Source organism: Wyeomyia smithii, chromosome 2 (genome assembly GCF_029784165.1).
Source record: "Wyeomyia smithii strain HCP4-BCI-WySm-NY-G18 chromosome 2, ASM2978416v1, whole genome shotgun sequence".
NCBI lineage: Eukaryota > Metazoa > Arthropoda > Insecta > Diptera > Culicidae > Wyeomyia > Wyeomyia smithii.
Genome location: NC_073695.1, coordinates 199777476 through 199798462, shown reverse-complemented (window position 1 = coordinate 199798462; position 20987 = coordinate 199777476). Strand labels below are relative to the sequence as shown.

General features: G+C 38.6%; 4 protein-coding genes across 6 annotated transcripts in view; all 4 read left to right on the top strand.

Moving 5' to 3' along the window:
• LOC129721147 (orexin receptor type 2-like) overlaps window positions 1-20987 on the top strand; it is a 372491-nt gene that overhangs the window by 20331 nt on the left and 331173 nt on the right. The window lies entirely within an intron of this gene.
• Window positions 3191-4513, top strand: LOC129720336 (uncharacterized). The gene has a single exon (XM_055671803.1). The coding sequence runs from the start codon at window positions 3191-3193 to the stop codon at window positions 4511-4513; it is 1323 nt and encodes a 440-aa protein (XP_055527778.1).
• On the top strand, window positions 4931-6250 carry LOC129720335 (uncharacterized). The gene has a single exon (XM_055671802.1). It carries the CDS (start codon window positions 4931-4933, stop codon window positions 6248-6250), a length of 1320 nt encoding a protein of 439 aa, XP_055527777.1.
• Window positions 7331-8428, top strand: LOC129720334 (uncharacterized). Its single transcript, XM_055671801.1, has one exon. It carries the CDS (start codon window positions 7331-7333, stop codon window positions 8426-8428), a length of 1098 nt encoding a protein of 365 aa, XP_055527776.1.

Sequence of the window (20987 nt, the reverse complement as noted above, 5' to 3'; positions counted from 1 at the left end):
GTGTGTGTGTGTGTGTGTGTGTGTGTGTATGTGTTTGTGTGTGTGTGTGCGTATGTGCAGATTTTTATTCTCACTCACTTTTCTCAGAGATGGCTGGACCGATTTTCATGAAATTAATTGCAAATGAAAGGTCTTGTTGTCCTATAAGACCCTATCTAATTTCATTGTAATCGGATTTTTAGTTTAGAGGTTATGTATCAAAATGTAAAAACCATGAAACATCATTATCTCTAAAACCACACAACCGATTTGAACAAAATTGGTTTCAAATGAACGGGCTACCTCGAAAACCCAGAACTTTTGAATTTTATAAAGATTGAACTAGTGGTTCAAAAGTTACGAAAAAAAACGTGTTCTAAAGACAGTTTAATCTCACTCATGTTTCTCAGAGATGGCTGGACAGATTTTCATAAAATCAGTGTCAAATGGAAGGTCTAGTTGTCCCATAAGACCCTATTGATTTGTTTTGCAATTGGACTATTACTTTGACTGTTATGTTCAAAAATGTGAAATCCAGCTTTGAAAAGGAACATATTCCGAAGACTATTTGGACTCACTCACTTTTCTCAGAGATGGCTGAACCGATTTCCACAAAATTAATGTCAACTGATAAGTCTAGCTGCCTCATAACACCCTATTGAATTTTACTGTAATCGAACTGTAACTTCGTCTGTAATGTACCGAAATGTGAAAATCACGAAACTTCATTATCTCAGAAACTACACAATCAACATTATTATCAGACGAGCGGACTAGTTGAGCGTTAACTGATGAATTATGATTGAACACGTGGTTTCAAAGTTTGGCTGCTCTATACGTTTCCATTTCATTTGATTATAATCGAACTTAAGTAATCGTTATTAAATTGTTAATGAAACAACGAAAGTCTATTATCTCAAAAATTACATGACTTATTTGAACATAACTAGTGTCATACGAACGAGTCATCACTCAAACTTACAAATAACGAATTTTATAACAATTTGATATGTGGCTCAAAAGTTATGGAAAGAAAAAAAAATTCAAAGACTATTTAAAACGATACCTGCTTTGATCGATATTTGTGACCTCAATATAATTTAAATGCGGTATCGTACTATTTGAACGTTCCAAATTCGTTGATTCCTTGCGATGTGTTTAAAGTCTGCAAATGCACGGAGAATCGGCCATAGGATATGATCAAAGTCAAATAACAAATCGTTTGAAATGACTGGTTTTATCGAAATGACAATATCCTCGACTTTTGGCTTCTGTACATCTTCTTAATTCTGAATATATTCATATTGGGTGGTATTCGGTCATTTTCAGCAGATTTTCTGGCATCAATCTAACACAGGTATTTAGTTATTTTAATTGTTTTCCAGAAACTAAAAGTGGTCGTCTTTAAATTCAAAATAGTGTCCAGGGTCAATGTTTGGTTTCTATGCATCATCTCGATATCCATATTGAGTATTATTCGGTTATTTTCGACTGTTTCCTAGAAGTTGCCATTAAATAATTCAAAATAGTGCCTGATTGGTTATTTTATGCTGTTTTTCACAAACCGGAAGTCGCCGTCTTGGATTTCAAAATGGTATTTAAGATAATATCTGGCCTCTGAGCGTCATTGTGATTGAAGAAACGCCCATATTGGGTGTTATTCGATCATTTTCGGCTGTTTCCCAGGAACCGGAAGTCGCCAACCTAGAATCCAAAATGGGTTCTGTGGTCGATTTCAGCTGCTGTGTATCATTCTAGTTCCGGAGATACTCATGTTAGGCGGAAATCGGCCATTTTTGGCTGTTTTCCAGAAACCAGAAGTTGCCATCCTACAATTCATAGTGGTGTCTGAAGTCAATTTTTAGCTTCTTGCAACATTCTGGCACCGGAGATACTCATATTGGGTGGTGTTAAGATTGGAATTTGTATAACAAATTTTATCATGCTATAAAGGATTAGAACCCTAAACGTGAATGATAGGCAAACGATATCGGTTAAACTGATCATCTCTACTGATTCACGCACACAGATATTAGGCCGCAACGGATAATCTGTAGGCGCGATCTCGCTGATCGAAATCTGAAATTGTTCAATAAAATAGTAGCGTCTAGATGGTCAAGTAAAGAGCATGTGTTAATTGTGTACTACCTCGGTAAAATAAATAAGTTTTCGATCGCAAATGGTGACTTTTATTGCAAACAGTTCACGCTTTCTGGAAATCTGTACGCGCGTTAATGAAGTTTCATCTCGGCAATTTCGCTCGATAAGCGGATCATCCGGGACAAACTCCCCTGCGTAAGAAAGTTCATTTCTCCTGTGAGCAAAGCTAGCTACTCAGCGGCTAACATATTTGCGCTCAAAGAAGTTCGGTATGCTAGATTCCTGGCCATTCGAATCAAAACTCAACATTTTGGTGCCGTGACCAGGATGTATGGCTGGGAAATTAGCCATCTTGTACTTATTATAATACTGGTACAATTATTCTGCTGAATTAGTGCTGATACATCTACAAGCGAAAACCAACATCTTTGTGAAATATTTCATCGATCAAATGCACTCAGTTGGGTACTCACGTAGTTAGAATGATATTTTAACACTGTTGCCGATCATTATTCTGTATCGCTGTATTGGAAGCGAAAGAGGCGCCACGAAATCAATCACGTCTGCGGGGCAACCAGTACACTAGGAGAAACAATTGAACGTCTGGGGAATGAGTGCATAAAAAATTTATCGGTTGGTTACATTTGGACTCGCATCTTTGGCATAGAGGAATTGGAACGATTAAATACGGTTGCTGTCACAAATGCTGGACCGCGCGTGGGAGAAGATTCATTTGATTATATACAAGGCCTAAATTGAACAGGGCTCAGGTGAGTACCTGTCCAACTTTTCTAAATCATCATTGGCGGTACTTCCTGGTCCGTGTGGTTATTTCGTTTTCGGTACGCATTCCTGGACTGGTCCTTCCTGCTTTGTTTGGAGAACACGACAATACACAACATCGGCATTGAACAGGATTGGCATCTTACTTTGCTTTGGCTGGACTTTTTTTAATAACTAATACAAGGCCTATATTAGACAGGCTTCAGGTGAGTTCCTGTCCAATAAATTAACGCGTTCGTCAGAGGTGCTTCCTGGTCCTTTGTGCTTTCATTTCCGGTCTACTGCTTTGCTGAGTCTACGTTTTACTTAGCTGATATTGGTAGTTGGCATGGCGGACAAAATTATGAAAGAGAAGGTCAAAAGGCGAGAAAGAATGTTTCAGGCGCTTAAGCGGCATGTGCAATTTCTAGACGCATACGAGGTAGAAGCGCATTACGGGCAGGTTCAGAGCAGGTTGGACAAATTAGAGAAAAAGTTGGAAGAGTTTGAGGCAATCCAAGAGGAAATAGCAGAGTTAGATGAACATGGGGAATATGAAGAAGAAACTAACAGGGTCTCCGGCAAGTTTGAGCATGAATACTATGAGATACGAGCGGCGTTGTTGGCTAAGATAGCACCTAGCATTCAACCCATAGCAAATTTAGATACAACAATTGGTAGAAGCCACAATACTTACAGTGGGGTTCGTTTACCACAAATTTCATTGCCTGATTTTGACGGCGATTACACAGGGTGGCTTTCTTTTAAGTCAACATACGAATCACTTATTCATGAGTCAACTGATCTCAATGATGTGCAAAGATTTCACTATTTGAAGTCCGCTCTGAAGGGTGAAGCAGCTAAACTTATAGAATCGTTGACGATCACCAGTGGAAACTACGCGATTGCATGGGAAACTATTACTAAGCGATACTCGAATGAATACTTGTTAAAAAAGAGGCACTTACAGGCCTTGATGGAATACCCTAAAATTGAGCGGAAGACAGCTGCTAGTATCCACGGATTAGTGGACGAGTTTGAGCAACGATTAAAGGTTTTAAAGCAATTGGGTGAAAAAACCGAATGTTGGGGTGCATTGTTGCTACACTGGATGTGCTCAAAGTTAGACTCGCGTTCACTGCAGATGTGGGAGGATCATGCAGCTTCAGTAAGTGAGCCAACCTTCGAAGTTTTGGTAGCCTTTTGGGAAAAGCGCACAAGGGTGCTGGATGCTGTATCAACTAATTCAGTAGAGGAAAGTTCTCATAAGTCAATGAGCAAGCGTCCAAGGATAGCAATAAATGCTACTAGAACGGGTGAGCGACCTACGATTTGCCCATGCTGCAGTGGTGACCACTATATGGTTCGTTGTGCTGCGTTTTTGAACTTAAATAATAAAGAGAGGCTAGAGCTAATAAATGCTAAGCGTTTGTGCAGTAATTGTTTTCGAACTGGACACTGGGTGCGGGATTGCAACTCCAATTTTACGTGCAGAACATGTGGACGGAAGCATCACTCGCTCATTCATCCGGGCTTCCCAACTAACACAGTAAGCACTGCGATACCGACACCTTCGATGGAATCCAATCCAAGAGCTGCTACGAATGTTGCGGCGAGTGGAACTGAAGATGAACAATTCGAGGCACCGGAGCAAGAGGGTAGGGTCATATAGTGTTGAAACTGGAAGAAAGCTCGGAATATGTAATGTTTTCTTATCTACTGTGGTGCTGCAGATAACAAATCAGAACGGAAATAAGTTGCTGGCTAGAGCGCTACTCGACAACGGGTCACAAGCAAATATCATCAGTGAAAGATTGTGTCAGATGCTAAAATTGAACAGCAATCAGAGAGTAGGTCCAGATATGCAGTCAATACGATAATAAGCTCAAGAGTCACCAAATTCTCGGTTTCGATCGATTTTCTTGTGCTCCCACGGATAACCTCACAACTTCCTTCGGTGACTATTCCTACGTCTCATTGGAAGATTCCTGGAAAACTTCAATTAGCCGATCCACAATTTAACGTGTGCAACAGGATTGATATGATAATCGGAGCGGAGTATTTTTACCAATTTTTATATGAACGAGAAATGGGTCGCATATCGCTTGGACGTGGACTTCCCGTACTAGTCGACACAGTGTTTGGATGGGTCGTCTCAGGTAAATGTTCGGATGTAAATGATGAACCCGTGAATTGCTGCTTAGCTACTTCGGAGAATTTGATGGAAGCACTGGAAAGGTTTTGGCAGGCCGAAAGTCTTGATGAGCAACAAATTTGGTCCAAAGAAGAGCAAGACTGTGAAACTCACTACATTGGAACCCATAAGCGGTTAGAAGATGGCCGATACGAAGTGCGCATGCCCAAGCATGTCAACTTTACTAGAATGGTAGGTGAATCAAAGGACGTAGCGATGAATCGTTTTTTAAACCTGGAAAAACGGTTGGAAAGAGATGCTGAAATGAAGCAACAGTATCACGCTTTTATTCAGGAGTATTTGGATCTGGGTCATATGTGTAAGGTGTCTGAGGATGCTGCAGTGGATATGCAACCTCGGAAAATTCACTATTTGCCACATCACGCGGTAGTGAAGGAATCTAGTACGACCACAAAAGTGCGTGTGGTATTTGACGGGTCAGCTCGCACTAACTCTGGATATGCTCTTAACGACGCACTTTTAAAGGGACCCACCATTCAAGATTCGCTTCTCGGAATTCTTTTAAGATTTCGCAAACACGAAGTTGCCATAGTTGGAGACATCGCGAAAATGTATAGGCAAATTCGTTTGCATTCGGACGACACTTCCCTGCAGAGAATATTTTGGAGGTTTTCACCTGAGGAAGAAGTTGGCGTTTATGAGCTATTAACTGTTACCTATGGATTGACGCTTTCTTCCTTCTTGGCTTTTAGAACTCTGCAGCAATTGGCTAAAGATGAGGGATCTGCTTATCCTAGTGCTCAGGCAGCCCTAATGCACGACTTCTATGTTGATGATTTTATAGGAGGATCTTCTGATATAAACAAAGCTATTCGGTTACGGCGCGAATTAACAGAACTAATGTCTAAAGCTGGTCTCACTCTGCGAAAATGGTGCTCAAATCGCCCAGAAGTACTTGCTGAAATTCCTGAAGACCAATTGGCCACAAATATTTCGGTCGCGTTCGAAATAAATTCCGATGAAAGGATTAGGACATTGGGAATTACTTGGGATCCAAACTCAGATGAATTTCGCTTTTCATTTGATTTCACAAATAACACGAAAATTTGGACAAGAAGAAGCATTCTTTCCTCCATCGCTAGGCTTTTGGATCCACTCGGGTTGATGGCTCCGGTTGTGGTCACGGCCAAATTGATTATGCAAAGGCTAGCCCTGTTGCAAACTGGATGGGACTCCCCAGTCCCGGAAGAGTAAGAAAAAAGATGGAAGGATTTCTATGAACCTCTCACTGAATTAGCCGAAGTACGAATTAGCCGCTTTGCATTCATTGCTGATTGGATAGAAGTTCAGTTGCATTGTTTTGCGGACGCATCTGAGTTGGCCTATGGTGCGTGTTTGTACGCCAGATCGATCGATGCAGCGGGTAATATTCGCATAGAGTTGTTATCGTCGAAATCTCGTGTCGCTCCCCTGAAAAGAGTGACCCTACCGCGTCTGGAATTATGCGCTGCCAAGGAAGCTGCTTGTTTACATTCCAATGTGATAAAGTCCTTAGAGCTGACCGAGACCCGGTCGTTTTTTTGGTCCGATTCAACAATAGTGCTTCATTGGCTGAAAGCACCTCCCAATACCTGGCAAACCTACATCGCGAACCGTGTTTCCACAATTCAAACTCTCTCTCGCGAGCATACATGGCGTCATGTTGCTGGAAAGGAGAATCCAGCCGATTTAGTTTCCCGAGGCATGGGTGCAAATGATTTTGCGCAGAGTCAACTATGGAGGTTAGGACCACTTTGGTTACGCAAACCCCAAAATACTTGGCCTATTCAAATGGAAAATTCTGGCTTTGAGGAAGAAGATTTGGAACTTAGAAAAGTAGTTCATATTACAGCTGCTACTCCTACGCCTAATGCACTCTTCACGTTCCGATCAACATTAGAACCGCTTTTACGGATTGTAGCTTATTGCATACGCTTTGCTCGCAATTGTCGCTCTCCGATGCAGGCAAATCGCACCCCGTTTTTAACTGTTGTTGAGTACGATGCAGCCAAGCTCAGCCTAATAAAGTTGTTACATACTGAGTGTTTTGAGGAGGACATCAAGTATTTACGAAAGCAGGGATGTGTAGAACGAAAATCACCACTAAGGCTCCTTAACCCATTTCTTGATGAAGATGATGTCATAAGAGTCGGAGGCCGTTTACGCCTTTCAAACGAGCAATACCACCATAAGCATCCAGCTATACTTCCAAGCGCACACCCATTTACCAAAATGATTGTAGATTATTTTCATCGCAAAACATTTCATGGCGGACGGCAACTTACGCTATCGACTATGAGACAGGAATATTGGCCTATTCATGGTAAACGTGCGGTAAACTCTGTACTGCGAAGCTGTATTCGTTGCTTCCGATGCAATCCGTCTCCCATTGACCAACCTACGGGGCAGCTTCCCTCGACCCGTGTAAGCCCAAGTCGGCCCTTTTCTGTTACTGGTATTGATTACTGTGGCCCGTTTTACACGAAGCCCCCGCATCGTCGCGCCGCTGCTCCCAAAGTGTATATTGCAGTCTTTGTCTGTTTTGCCACGAAAGCAATGCATCTCGAACTGGTAGGTGATCTATCGACAGCTGGGTTTCTTTCGGCGTTTCGGTGTTTTTCTGGTCACCACGGAATTCCATCTGATGTTCACACTGACAATGCCAAAAACTTTGCTGGAGCCAAGCACGAGCTTAACGAGCTATACCAGATATTCAACGACGAAATAAGCAAAAGGCAAATTGGAAACGAATTTTCTGAGCAAGCCATCAATTGGCATTTTATTCCCCCAAGAGCCCCCAATTTTGGTGGATTGTGGGAGGCAGCAGTACACTCTGTTAAGAGTGCGTTGAAGAGAGAAATAGGCACCCATCAGCTCACTCACGAAAACCTCTCCACACTTCTCGTTCAAATAGCCGCCGCACTGAATTCTCGCCCATTAGTTCCGTTATCTGATGACCCTTCAGACCTCAATGTTCTCACTCCTGGACACTTCTTAATCGGAGCCCCTATGAAGGCACTGCCTGACCGAAACCTGCTAAGTACGCTCAAAAACCGCCTGATCCACTACCAGCAGCGAGAACAAATGTTTCAACAATATTGGCAGCGGTGGAGCAACGAATATTTATCTGAACTTCAAGCAACCAGCAAAGGGATCCAGCCAACTCCAATTCGAATCGGCAACATAGTTGTATTGCGAGAAGACAACATGCCACCATTATGCTGGCCTTTGGCTCGTATCACCGATGTGCATCCTGGCAGCGATGGAGTGATTCGAGTAGTAACCGTGAAAACTGCTAATGGTATTTACAAGCGACCTGTATGCCGAGTTTGTCCTTTGCCAGATGACAAAATTGCAACGCAGATAAATCTCTCGAGCCCGCAGAAGGAATGACTGACATAAATTAAGTTTGTAAATGTTTAATGTATTTTTTAGTTTATGTATGCTTAGATTGAAGCCAGTTCAAGGGGGCCGGTAATGTTAAGATTGGAATTTGTATAACAAATTTTATCATGCTATAAAGGATTAGAACCCTAAACGTGAATGATAGGCAAACGATATCGGTTAAACTGATCATCTCTACTGATTCACGCACACAGATATTAGGCCGCAAAGGATAAACTGTAGGCGCGATCTCGCTGATCGAAATCTGAAATTGTTCAATAAAATAGTAGCGTCTAGATGGTCAAGTAAAGAGCATGTGTTAATTGTGTACTCCCTCGGTAAAATAAATAAGTTTTCGATCGCAAATGGTGACTTTTATTGCAAGCAGTTCACGCTTTCTGGAAATCTGTACGCGCGTTAATGAAGTTTCATCTCGACAATTTCGCTCGATAAGCGGCTCATCCGGGACAAACTCCCCTGCGTAAGAAAGTTCATTTCTCCTGTGAGCAAAGCTAGCTACTCAGCGGCTAACATATTTGCGCTCAAAGAAGTTCGGTATGCTAGATTCCTGGCCATTCGAATCAAAACTCAACAGGTGGTATTTGGTCATTTTCAGCTGTTTTTCAGAAACCGGAAGTCGCCATCTTAGAATTCAAAATAGTATCTGTGGTCGATTTGAGCTCCTGTGTATCATTCTAGATCCGGATATTATTACATTGGGTGGAAATCGGCCATTTTTGGCTGTTTTCCAGAAACCGTATGTTGCCATCTTACAATCCAAAATGTTGCCTGAGGTCAATTATGGAACATATTGGTTACCACTGAAAACTTTCAATCACCAAATATGGTTCCATTTAGTTGATTAGTTCGCGAGATGTGCAGAAGTTTGTGCAGAAACATGTGCTTCCAGAAAAGGGAGGGGCGTCGAACCATTATGGACATATTTGTTACCTCTCAAATTCTCATACCAAATTTGGTTGTATTTTCTTGGTTGGTTCTAGAGCTGTGCGAAAATTGTGTTTCATTTGTATGGGACCTCTCTCTCATAGAAAAAGGATGGGTGTCAAACCATCATGCACATATTCGTTACCTCTAAAAATATTTGCCTGCCAAATTTGGTTCCATTCAGTTGGTTAGTTCTCAGGATGTGCAGAAATCTGTGTTTCATTTGTATGGCAGTCCTCCCTTCCAAAAGAAGGAGGGGTGTCAAAACATTATGAACATATTTTTTTACCACTAAAAACATTTACCTGCCAAATTTGGTTCCATTTAGTTGATTAGTTTTCGAGATGGGCAGAAATTTGTGTTTCATTTGTATGGGACCCCTCCCTTCCAGAAGAAGGAGGGGTCTCAAACTATCATAGGAACCTTTATCGGCACCAAAAACCGATACATACAAATTTTCACGCCGATCGGTTCGGTAGTTTTCGAGCCTATATGGATCAGACAGACAGACAGACCGGACTGCATTTTTATATGTATAGAATACAACATCAATTTTTAAGAACCTTAAGAGTGAATATACATTTATTGGATTGAAGCGTTCTTGTAAATCTATTTTCATAAATAATAAGTTTGAATGAGAAAGGCTGGGTCTGACCACTAGGTGGATTAATTTAGGTTTCTTAAATAGTAAATTCATAAAAAGGTGCGTTGAAAACCAATAATTTTGGTTTAGTTTCGCAGCATTCAACCAACCAGTTGCTTCTGTAGCTGAGAACAAAATGGTAAAGTATAGAATTATATTTGCCATTTGAATACATGTATTGCTCCTTTCACTAAACTCTTGATCTTGAACACAGGTGTCTTAATCAATAAATGAAATTTTCGCCTAACAACAAGGTATTATTATACAAAAAGGTGTACCAAAAATTGCAAACAAATGCAAAAATGGACTGAAACACTTTTGGAAAAGCGGCTCGTTTTGTGTTGACAAACAGTGGACTTGAACCCATATAGCTCTTAGTCACGTAACAACAAAAAATACATGTGTTGCAGCTTCGAAAGAAGACAATGAAATGTGACAATGAAGCAGAGAGCAGAAGGTGCCGTACCCTCAGCCACTCAACAATTCATTAGGCTGTCGCGTGTTGCATATTGCACCTGTGCGGCTGGGGGACAAAATTCTCTTCGTATCGGATAGATGCAAATTTCAGGAGGAGCCGCAATAATCTCAGTCACGCAATGCTGTTGAGAGTTCCATATTGATATTGGATATAATGTTTGTTTGAGTCGAAAGCAGGGTTCTGCATAGCCTAAAGAGGGCATTGTCGGTTAACTATGTGTAATCTTCTGTTGATCGTGTTAGGGAAAGCATGCATTAAGCTCAGTTGTGCATAATTTCCTTTCGTGTGAGAAAGCTCTCATTAATTTATTATTTCTCAGGAGAGATAGGGTAGGAAAACTATTTTAAGCAGTTTAACAGCCTCCTACATAAGTATGTCAACCTGTTCACTATGTTTTTATCTATCAGCACTTTTTTCAAGTCTTGAAATTGCTTTTGCAAACTTTAACAATGCTCAATAGAAGTGCTCAATTGAGAGATACTATTTTAATCACCCCAAACTTATTTGAGGCAGCTTGTGTCTATTTTGCAGGGTATGTTCTTCAGCACTCAAAAGGCGCCTGAATGGTGACAATTTTAATTGATTTTTCTATTGATGTTTATTCAAAGATTTCTCTGTAATGAACGGTATTTCAGGTATTCGAAAGACAGTTAGATATTCAGAGTTTTGGTTTCTGTCATTGAAATTGTCGGTATTGATCAAAATTCAAGAGTTGGAGTCCCGTTTTCTTCGATTGATTAAAATAGGCCCCACTGATTAGGCCGTTCCTTACCCTATTTCAGGTTTCACACCAGTGTTTTTTTCCAAGCTCCATACACTCGCTGCTCTCTTTTCAAGCACGTGCGTCGATTTGTTTACACTGAATTGGTTTTTTACGCGATTGTTTTTCATGTGATTTTATTTAACACGTTTTTTTTCACACTAAGCGGAAGATTTTACCAAAACGACGCGATTTTCTTTACACGATTTGTTTAAAATTACGCTATTTTTTTCACGCGATTCTTCTTTTGCGCGGACGTAAAAAAAGAATTCAGTGTACCAGTGCGAGAGCAGTTGTTTCCGCAATGAAAGACATTCTCTTACACGATAGTGATTCTCTGAAGAGAAATGACAACCCTGGTGTTAGATAAAAGTTATTAACAATAATATGAGAAAGTCCATCGTAATTTTAGCGTCTATCATTCGAACAATTCATGACCTTTTCACAATCTACGTCAACCTTGCGATCGTGGCACACAACCCTTCTGTTGTATTTTATTTATATAAGAAGTGCCGCTGCACCTACTGCTGTCGCTGCTATCGCTATCGTTGCAGCTAGCGCTGTCGCTGCTGGTACTCACTGCCGCTGCTGTTGGATCATCCTAGTCGCCATCTGCTAGTAAAATGTTTGGTTTGAGCAGAGACAGGCCCTTATATAGTCCAAAGAGTGCATGCCATTACTAGGTATATAATTATGTCCACCGTGCTAGGGTAAGCAAGCATTGAGCAAACAAGCAGAGGTCGAAATATGCGTTTTCACAAGGCTTGAAAATTTTCAAAAGTATAATAGTTCGAATAATCAAATTTCTGCATTTGGGTGGATGCTCAGATGCTTTTCCAATCGATTGCTGCTAGAACGAAGGAAATCCGATGAAAACTAACCGACTTATAGTGTTTAAAATTGGACATATTTTTACCCTTTTTCCATTTTCAGATTTTTATTTTACACCCAAATATAGCCAAGCTTCCTGAGAAACGTACTGCTACGTCAAAAACTCATAATTCACTAAATCAATCTGGTAATCCATGGAATGGATTCCTGTGAGTCTACTTTAGATTTCTCATGAAGTAGAAACCTCAAAAGTTTACTCAAAAGTTCTAAATTTGATCTTTTAGTCGAGCATCTTCACTCAAAAATTCAGTATGCAGCTGAATTCTTTAACAAAAGCCATCAACAGTACGATGAATATGGGAGCATCATTAGATGAATGTTTAAGCAGTAACTTATGTGTCGCGATAAATATGGTAGCGTTATGAAAAATGGCTTGTTTTACAAAATTAGGGATAAGTTAAATTTCGCTAAGTTTACTATATTTTCTTTACCTTGACATCCTTGACAAAAGGATAGCGCAATAGCTAAAACACATTTGTTTTGCAGGTTTCTAAGCTAATCGAAAAATTGATTTAATTTCACACAGCATTGAATATTTTACAGATTTTTTCTTATAGAAGTAGTTTAGAAGTAATACACTTAGCTCAAATATACAATAATTAATCTAAGATCTTCACATCAATTAAGAAAATCAAGAAGACTCCCTCTCCCCCTAGCCTACTGGGTAGCAAATGACCTGGTTATACCAAGTTAATGCCGCGAATTGATCATTTGAAACCTACATTAGAGATAAAAAGTAATTATTTCCACCGGAGCGATTAAATGGTATATAGTGGTCACCCGATCAGAAGAGCAGAACTAAAAAATTACAAGATTCTATCAACGCGAGATACACATAACATATTTTGATACAATTTTGAATTTTTCCATATAATTTTGATAACAAAATTTAATCTGAATGAGTTATAATAACAAAACCTGAAACGAAGTAGTTCTGAAACAAGTCTAACTAATTTTTCGTTTTTATCAAAACCTGTTGTTTCTAACAATGTTTGTTATTATGTTGTTCTATATACTATCTTATTTTGTTAGAAGGCTGATACATTAGTAACAAATTTTGATATGTGTTTGATACTAGTAGAATCATTTCTGTAATAATTTCTGTTATTTCAACACCTAACGGGATCAAATTGAAGACACAGCTTGTAAGGTTCTTCCCGCAACAAACTAACAACTTCGGTAACATTTTTGTTTTTTTCTTTCTGATCGGGCACCCAAAGCCGAATTTAGACATGCGAGGGCCTGGGGACCAAATAACTTATGGATGTATTTTTTTCAGAAGCCAAAATTTTAAGCTGAAAAAAAAAACAGTTTATGGAAGGATTGTGTTAGTTGTGTATTTAAATTCCAGTTCATTTAAAGTGTCACGATTTTATTTGTCTTTTCAAGTTTTGTATTTAGTTATGAGTCCTAAGCTGAAACCATGGCCCCACTATGTGACCACCCTTGGTTATTTGTTGTGGCTATGTGGCCACCCTTGGTTATTTGTTATTTTTATTTTTTAACATGCTGAGTGATGAACGGCTTTGCTGCAAATAATATGTCACATTCGTTAAAAAATTAAAAACAAGTCTCGGCATCCCAACCTCAGTAAATCACTGCACGCTGTTTTTGGTCCTGTCACCCCTCCAGGGCAATAGCAACGGAAAACTTTTCACGTACAACGGTGTTTGCGGTAGGTCCTAGTCAACCCTGAGCTGGCAAGCAAAACAAACGCGAACTAATTTTTCCCACACCACCGAACGGCGACGCTGTCTTCGCATGATTTAATAGAATGGTCTGGTTCGTGAAGGAATTCACTAACAAAAGCTCACACACATTCCATGCAGCAAATTGCGGTTCTGTGGTTCCGTGGCCAGAAGCCGTCTCCTACAGTGGTTGGCCGCTCAGTCACGAAAATGTGTTTATTAGTATGCTTTATGATCCATCACCTAAGTGTTACCCTCGGGGCTAGAATTGAGCAGCTTAAATCGTGCTAATACCTCTTATCGCACTGTGGACGGACTTAGGACACAGCGAGGGTGGAAGATGTTTTTTGGCATGTTCAACAAATTGTTTCAACAGCACATCTGACCTGAATACCATCGCCGGGGGCTTCTCCTTAGACGCATTTTTTTCTGGAACAAAACACGTTGAGTGATGCTTTGCAATTTAGGGAATTTGTAGGATTTGCCTGCCCTTCAGCGAAAATATTGTAACATCGCCCCCAATTGCTGAAATCGATATATTTGGCTTCAAGAACATCGAGTGTTGCCACTATGAAATCTAAGAAATTGCATGAAAATCTTTTTCGTTATAAGTCTTTAACTTCACTCTTCGCGAAAAAAACACAGAAATCACAAAACCACTGAAGAAAACTTGTTTCGTCGGTTTATCACGAAAAATCAATCTTATTATTGAATCAACGGCTGCACCTTGCGGGTAAGTGCCTTCTCGTCAATGTTGGAGCGCAGTTGCAAACCGTCACGAGCACACGCTTAGTTGGCAATTTAGCGCGAAACTAGTGCTGACTTTCGTTCTACTTTCCTTCCACCGTGTTAGCAAAGATGCAACGAAGCACGAATGGTGTGCGGCCGGTGTGGAATAGTGAACCAACTGTTAACGATGCTTTATCCAGGCCTTAGCCAGAGTAGCTGTCCATCGAGTGCAAAATGTGCAGCACCGAAGCCACAACAAGCGCCATTATTTTCACACTACACTTTCTGCTGGTTACTGTAACTCTATTATTCACTCTGTTTATGACTTTAGCAACCTGTTGGAAGAATTTCTTTTTCAAGATGTGCTGTACGGAGGGACGTAGCCAGAGGTTTTGTGTGACTGATGTCCAAGCGAGTGACCTGTACCCAGTATCGCAATATTTTGACTTTCCCCAGTCAGCCAGCTGCGTCCCTTTTTGAATGCCATAAAAAATCTTTCTGCTAGCAAACTTGAAAGGATACTCATGTCTTTGCGTAATGTCATAACAGAGTAAACTTGTTTGAAAGCGAGCATAACAAACACTTAGATTACCTGAGTGAACAAAACCTGAAAGGACAACTTCTTAAAAATATGCTTCAGTCGTGAACTGATAAATCTCACAGTTAATTTGACTTATTGAGTTATTATTTCTTGAAATAAAGCAAAATTGCAATTTTCATTTTTAATAGGTATATGATTTGATTATAATTGTTAATTATGATGTAGGTTCTGAATTATTTGTATTAGTAATTTCATTATTCTTTTGTAAATCGGTGAATCATTCTCAGAATTTTATCTTGAATATTTTGAAGCCTTGTTAGACAATGACGTGACCAATTTATGAAGTGAATTACTTAAGCATTGCTGATCCAAATGAGTTGTTTGTGAATAAGCAATCAAGGGCTTAACGAAGAGTCCTCAAATTCGTCAATCATTAACGTCGAAATATCTTTCCCAACACGCAGATAAAAAGGAAATTCCAGAGCACTGTGGAAGATCCCAAAAAAGTTTCGTCATAGTTAAAAAAAAATCATTTGAAAATAATAGTAATTTACTTCAAAAAATAATTTGGAAAATGTGCTTAAATATAATGAGGATTTTTTGTCCAAACAGATTTAAGAAAATCTCTGGTCTCATGAAATATTGAATTAAAAAGCCATGTCAAATAAAACATCATTACTTTCTTCGCTGCTCAAACACTGTGCGGTTATGACAGTGTTATTAAGAACTAGTTGAACGTTCCCGGCGATGCTCGGGATCAAAGGCTTCAAAATTAGGAATCATTTTTTATAATTCATTACAATATTAGCACAACTCACTTCAAAAATATTTCCCATCTTATACGTCCATCACCACTTTAAGTGCTTTAATATTCTGAGAACGCACAGAACGGAAATACTCATATTTGATTGCATTTTGTGATTTTGGGCTGTTTTACAGAAACTGGAAGTCGCCATTTCGGATATCAAAATATCGTTCAGTGTTCCACTTTCGGAAGTATTGAAATGGTTGGCCAAATACCACTTCTGGCTATTTTCCTGAAACCAGAAGTCGCCATTCTGGAAAATGTTGTGTGGGGTCATCCCAGTTCCGAATATACCAAATTCGGGTGATTTTTACAGGTGATTTTACAGTAAAACCTCTTTTTATGTAACTTTTGAAAGAAAGAAATCGAAGTAATAAGAATTGAGAATGACCATTCATGCTTAGTTCTCCTCTATAATGACATCTAAAAAGATAACATGTGAATTTTCATAACGAAAATGTTTTCGGTGTCCAAAGAAACACGTCTGAGAGGAAGTTAATGCTTTAATCCACAAAACTACGTAGAAATTAAATAAAAATTAATGCATAAGTCACCTCCTAATCGATGTTTAAACCAATGAAATGTGGCCTTTTTTACAGCCAAGTTCCGGTAAACGTAAAAAGGAAATCGAATCCCGTAATGTGTTTACCATTCACAAAACTACGAAAACATCAAAAATGTATTTTTTTTCTGCTCAACTCGCACATGATCAAAACATGGATTTTGCTGCAGAAAAATATTTGCAGACGTAGAAGGAACAACGAACTTTTTATTGAAAAAAAATCACATGTCATCGCTTAGATTTTTTATTTAGTGGCGAATTAAGCTTATGGGTAAAAAAGTTAAAATTTTGCATGCATTATATGCATTCAAATATTCAAAAAGAGTATTTTAATGTGTTTTTCTGTATGCACAAAATTATCTTCGAACATAATTCAAACATACTTCAAACATACTTCAAACATACGTAGTTTTTAAAGTAACATCTAACAGTAACAACTTTTAGCAATAAGATACCTATTATTATTTCCCAAATGTTGTTCCTGAACATTAACAAACATTTCAATGAAAAACAATTACATATCATAGGTTTGAATTTTGATTTAGAGGCAAATTGAGCCCAACTATTCATGATTTTGCATGTTTTACATAGTGTTATTTTTACTCAAAAGTCATTCCTGAACATACACAAATATTTTAATGAAAAAATCATATATCATAGCTGCAGGACAAATTGAGCCTAAAATATCATGGTTTTGCATTTTCATGTGGTTTTGTGAAAAATATTTAAATTTTAAATAATCAGATACCTATTAATTTTTCCTCAAATATCTTTTTTCAACATCAACGAATGATTTATTATAGAAAAAATCACAGATCACAGCTTTGGGTTTTGATTTAAAGGCAAATTCAGCTTAAAAAGTCATAATTTTGCATGTTTCACGCAGTTTTGTGAATAATATCTCAAGGTTTAATGATCGGATACTAAATATTTTTCCTTAAATGTCTTTCCTGAACATTAACAAACATTTTAATGTAAAAAGAATCATATGTCATCGCTTTAAATTTTGATTTAGAGGCAAATTCAGCACAAAAAGTCATAATTTTGCATGTTTTACGTAGTTTTGTGAATAATATCTCAAATTTTAGTTATCAGACACCTATGATTTTTTCTCAAATGTCTTTCCTGAACATTGGCAAACATTTTTATGAAAAAAACCTACATGTCACCGCTTATATTTTTGATTTAGAACGATTCAAAATGATAATAATTACTGTACACCTCAGAGACGGAGGGAATAATATCAATAAGATCAAACGTTACGGAATTCCATTTTTATATAGTAGAAGAAGATAGAAGAAGACTAATATTCTTCGAATTAAGAACGCAGGAATCCCGTACACCTGTTGAATATCACACTTCTCTTTACTAAATTGCCATGTTTACAAATATGTTATTTGACATTGTAATCCGGCAAATGCAACTGCAATAATGCGATAGAAATTTCTTCCACCTCGAGCTGTACGTTGATCGAATGCTTCAATAAAATCATGCCACCACGGACGACGGAGAAACTATTGCGCAAACAAGCATACAAGTGAAATCACGTAGCTTCCATTAGTCATGTATTATACTTTTGAATTGCTCTTACCGTAAGCCCCAGTCCCAGTGGGGGGAGTAATACACCGTACCCACATTCTATCCAAAAGTCAGTACCAAGTACCAACTTCCTTGTTCACTTCCAGTAAGCACAAGCAAGCAAGCATTGCACGGTGTTGGCAAAGAAAAATATTAACTCTCAGCGGCAAACAGAGTAGCAGAGTTGAGAAATAAAACACTCCTCGGCTTTTTTCGGCAACCGAGCGAATTGCGCGGTTGGCCGTCAGTCAGTGGAAGGTCGAGGCTCTGTGAAATACTGCACGGCTAATTAAAATTATTTTCATACTGAAAAGAGTAGTTAGTTCTCCCCTCTTGCGAGCCCTGCAAGGACGAAGGGAGGGGAGGAAAATAGAAAACCGTGGGTGGATGGCAGGGCGTAACACTATTTCTGAGTTTATTCGAACAGACGCACGCGAATATTTACAAACAATACCGCGCGTAATGGTGAAACCTCGTTTTTACGCTGATTTGGATGTTTTTGATATTTTTGTTTTTTTCGCGTTTTGCACTTCGGTCGCAGTTACAGCGCAGTCAGTAATCAGTCATTTGTACTGAGAAATTGGCTCATTTCATATGAAATCGGTACCGCCGAGTTATGACATGTGAACATTTCTTGTGCCATCTGCCAGCCAAGCTGCTAGCAAATCGTGCCATCAAAGGCAACATGTTCTTCGAAGCTGGTTGAGTCATTGCCCAGTCAGCTGCAACATTGGATATTAATAAATTTTCGGATCAATCAACGATTGCGATGTTGATTGAACTTTCGAACTGAAAGTTTCACGCTTGGGATTGGTCATAGTCATAAACGATTAGGAAATACATTTCCAATGAAATTAATTTTTGGGAACAGTTAGCTAAAAGAAACTTTTCTGCAATTTAGAAACAATTTACGCTTATTATAAACGCCAAAAACTAAAGAGGATTGATTGATTGCTTTCTGGGGATTCAGTTAATTGCTTTTCAATGCGGTGGTTATAACGAAAGGTTATGCTTCGAAGATCCTTTGCTTTTGCCCACCAGAAAGGATAGAAAAAATATTAAAAGCGAAGAATAAGTTGGGTGCGATATTAACGAGAATCATCTTTCAGCGGAAGTGCCAGGAGTTTCCAAAAGGCTGCTATTTTCGCACCGACAACAGTAATCAACCGCGTACGAAGCCTTGTTTCGTGCAGATTAACCCAAATATGGAGCGTTTCGGAGTTAGGGGAAAAATGTTGAAATTTGAAAATAGCACCCCATTCTCTTCAACTAGTCTTTAGTCTTGACTGATGTACGGCTGGTTTGTGGAATGGTATCGTTTGTGGAATTAGAGCCAGTATAATATTTCATGCTGGTAATTACTGTCCTACTTAGGAGACTTGGTTTTAGCTCTACCAAGACGGCAAGCAACAACATTGTTGGAACGTGATAAGAAGTAAATTTGGGTCATTCGCTTTCATGGCTTTAAATCAACATAGGTACTAGCATTGAATGATGGAATAAGAAGAGCTTAGATAAGAACGATTTTCTCATGCCGTTCAGTGCTACAGAGAGAGAATCTCTAACGTATTATGGTATCGTTTCACATTATTTATAAAATTTATAGAGAAATAATTGAATTTTTGTAAATTGAAATCACCTAAAATGTGATAGATTCCTTTTTATAATAATAAATACTATTTCATTGAGGAAATGCATTCATTGCAGGGGAATTTAATTTTGCTGTTTTTTGCCATGAACAATTTGGATGCCAGCCAATATACCGGAAAGCCCTCGAAGGACTGGTGTAGTGAAAATAACGCGGACGAGTATATCAATCTCTCCTCAAGCGGTTGCATTCAAATGGTCATACCGGGAACTATCATTATAGCACAAGCGAAATTTCTGATGAATTATCTAGCGCGCTTGAATCGTTGAAAAAAAAAAATGCGCATATGCATATCAAAAGTTTCCTCATCAGTGGCTCCGAAAAGATGCTTATTCCCTACTGAAAAGAGTAACACAGACAATTTTTTTTTCATTTATTGAGAGGTAAAAAGAGGACAAAAAAGAAACACTTAATAAAAAATAAAAACAAAATGCGGACTTGATAACAATTTTGCACATTTTTTGAAAACCAGATATATTTTTTTAAGTTTCTATCAACTGGCTGGAAACTGGGGCATTGGGAATTACCTAATGTTTTATAAACACTTCTCAAAACCGCTTCAAAAGTATTTGTAATTGAATTCGAATATAGGCGTAAAGCCCGTTACCCATTCTTAATAATAAATAAGGCTGATACAAATTTCGAATTCTTTTTCTGTCGAAGCTTATCAAAGTTAGCAGAGGGGGTGGCAAAAAATAAATAACACCGAGACGAAAAAAAAGAAACATCTTTGATCAAAGTTTGTGTGCAAGTAATAACGTTTGTAACTTGCATTCAAATAAATGTTGAAAAATAACACTTTATTATTATTGAGCAGTTCTCGCTGAAACCGTCCCACTGGTGACATAAGGTCTTTCAAAAAGGATATTTTTATGTCTAAATGATTTAAAGTAGCGAAAAAATGAGAAAACCACTTTGGTTAGTTCATATTGAGTGACCCCTCGGGCACAAATCGGTTAAACGGTTTTTGAGCAAGATCGCGCCAAATGACCTATGGTCGAATATCGACCATTTTTGATTTGAATGAAACTTTGCACACGTATTTGGCTCAGCAAACTGAGCATTTTTCACAGGTGGAGAGATTTTTTACACCCATGAGTTACATTCTAAAAGGGCGTATGCCTTTTGGCATAGGTTTTATTCGAGGCATTGTAGCCCAGAAACCGTTGGTTGTATACAAAAACTGTCTGAGAATGAGTTTTAGGGAATTAAAAATGCACCATAAAAAAAATATCATCTGTACAAAAAAAATTTTTTTTGGCCAAAAAAAAATTTAAAATAAACATTAAATTTCAATTTA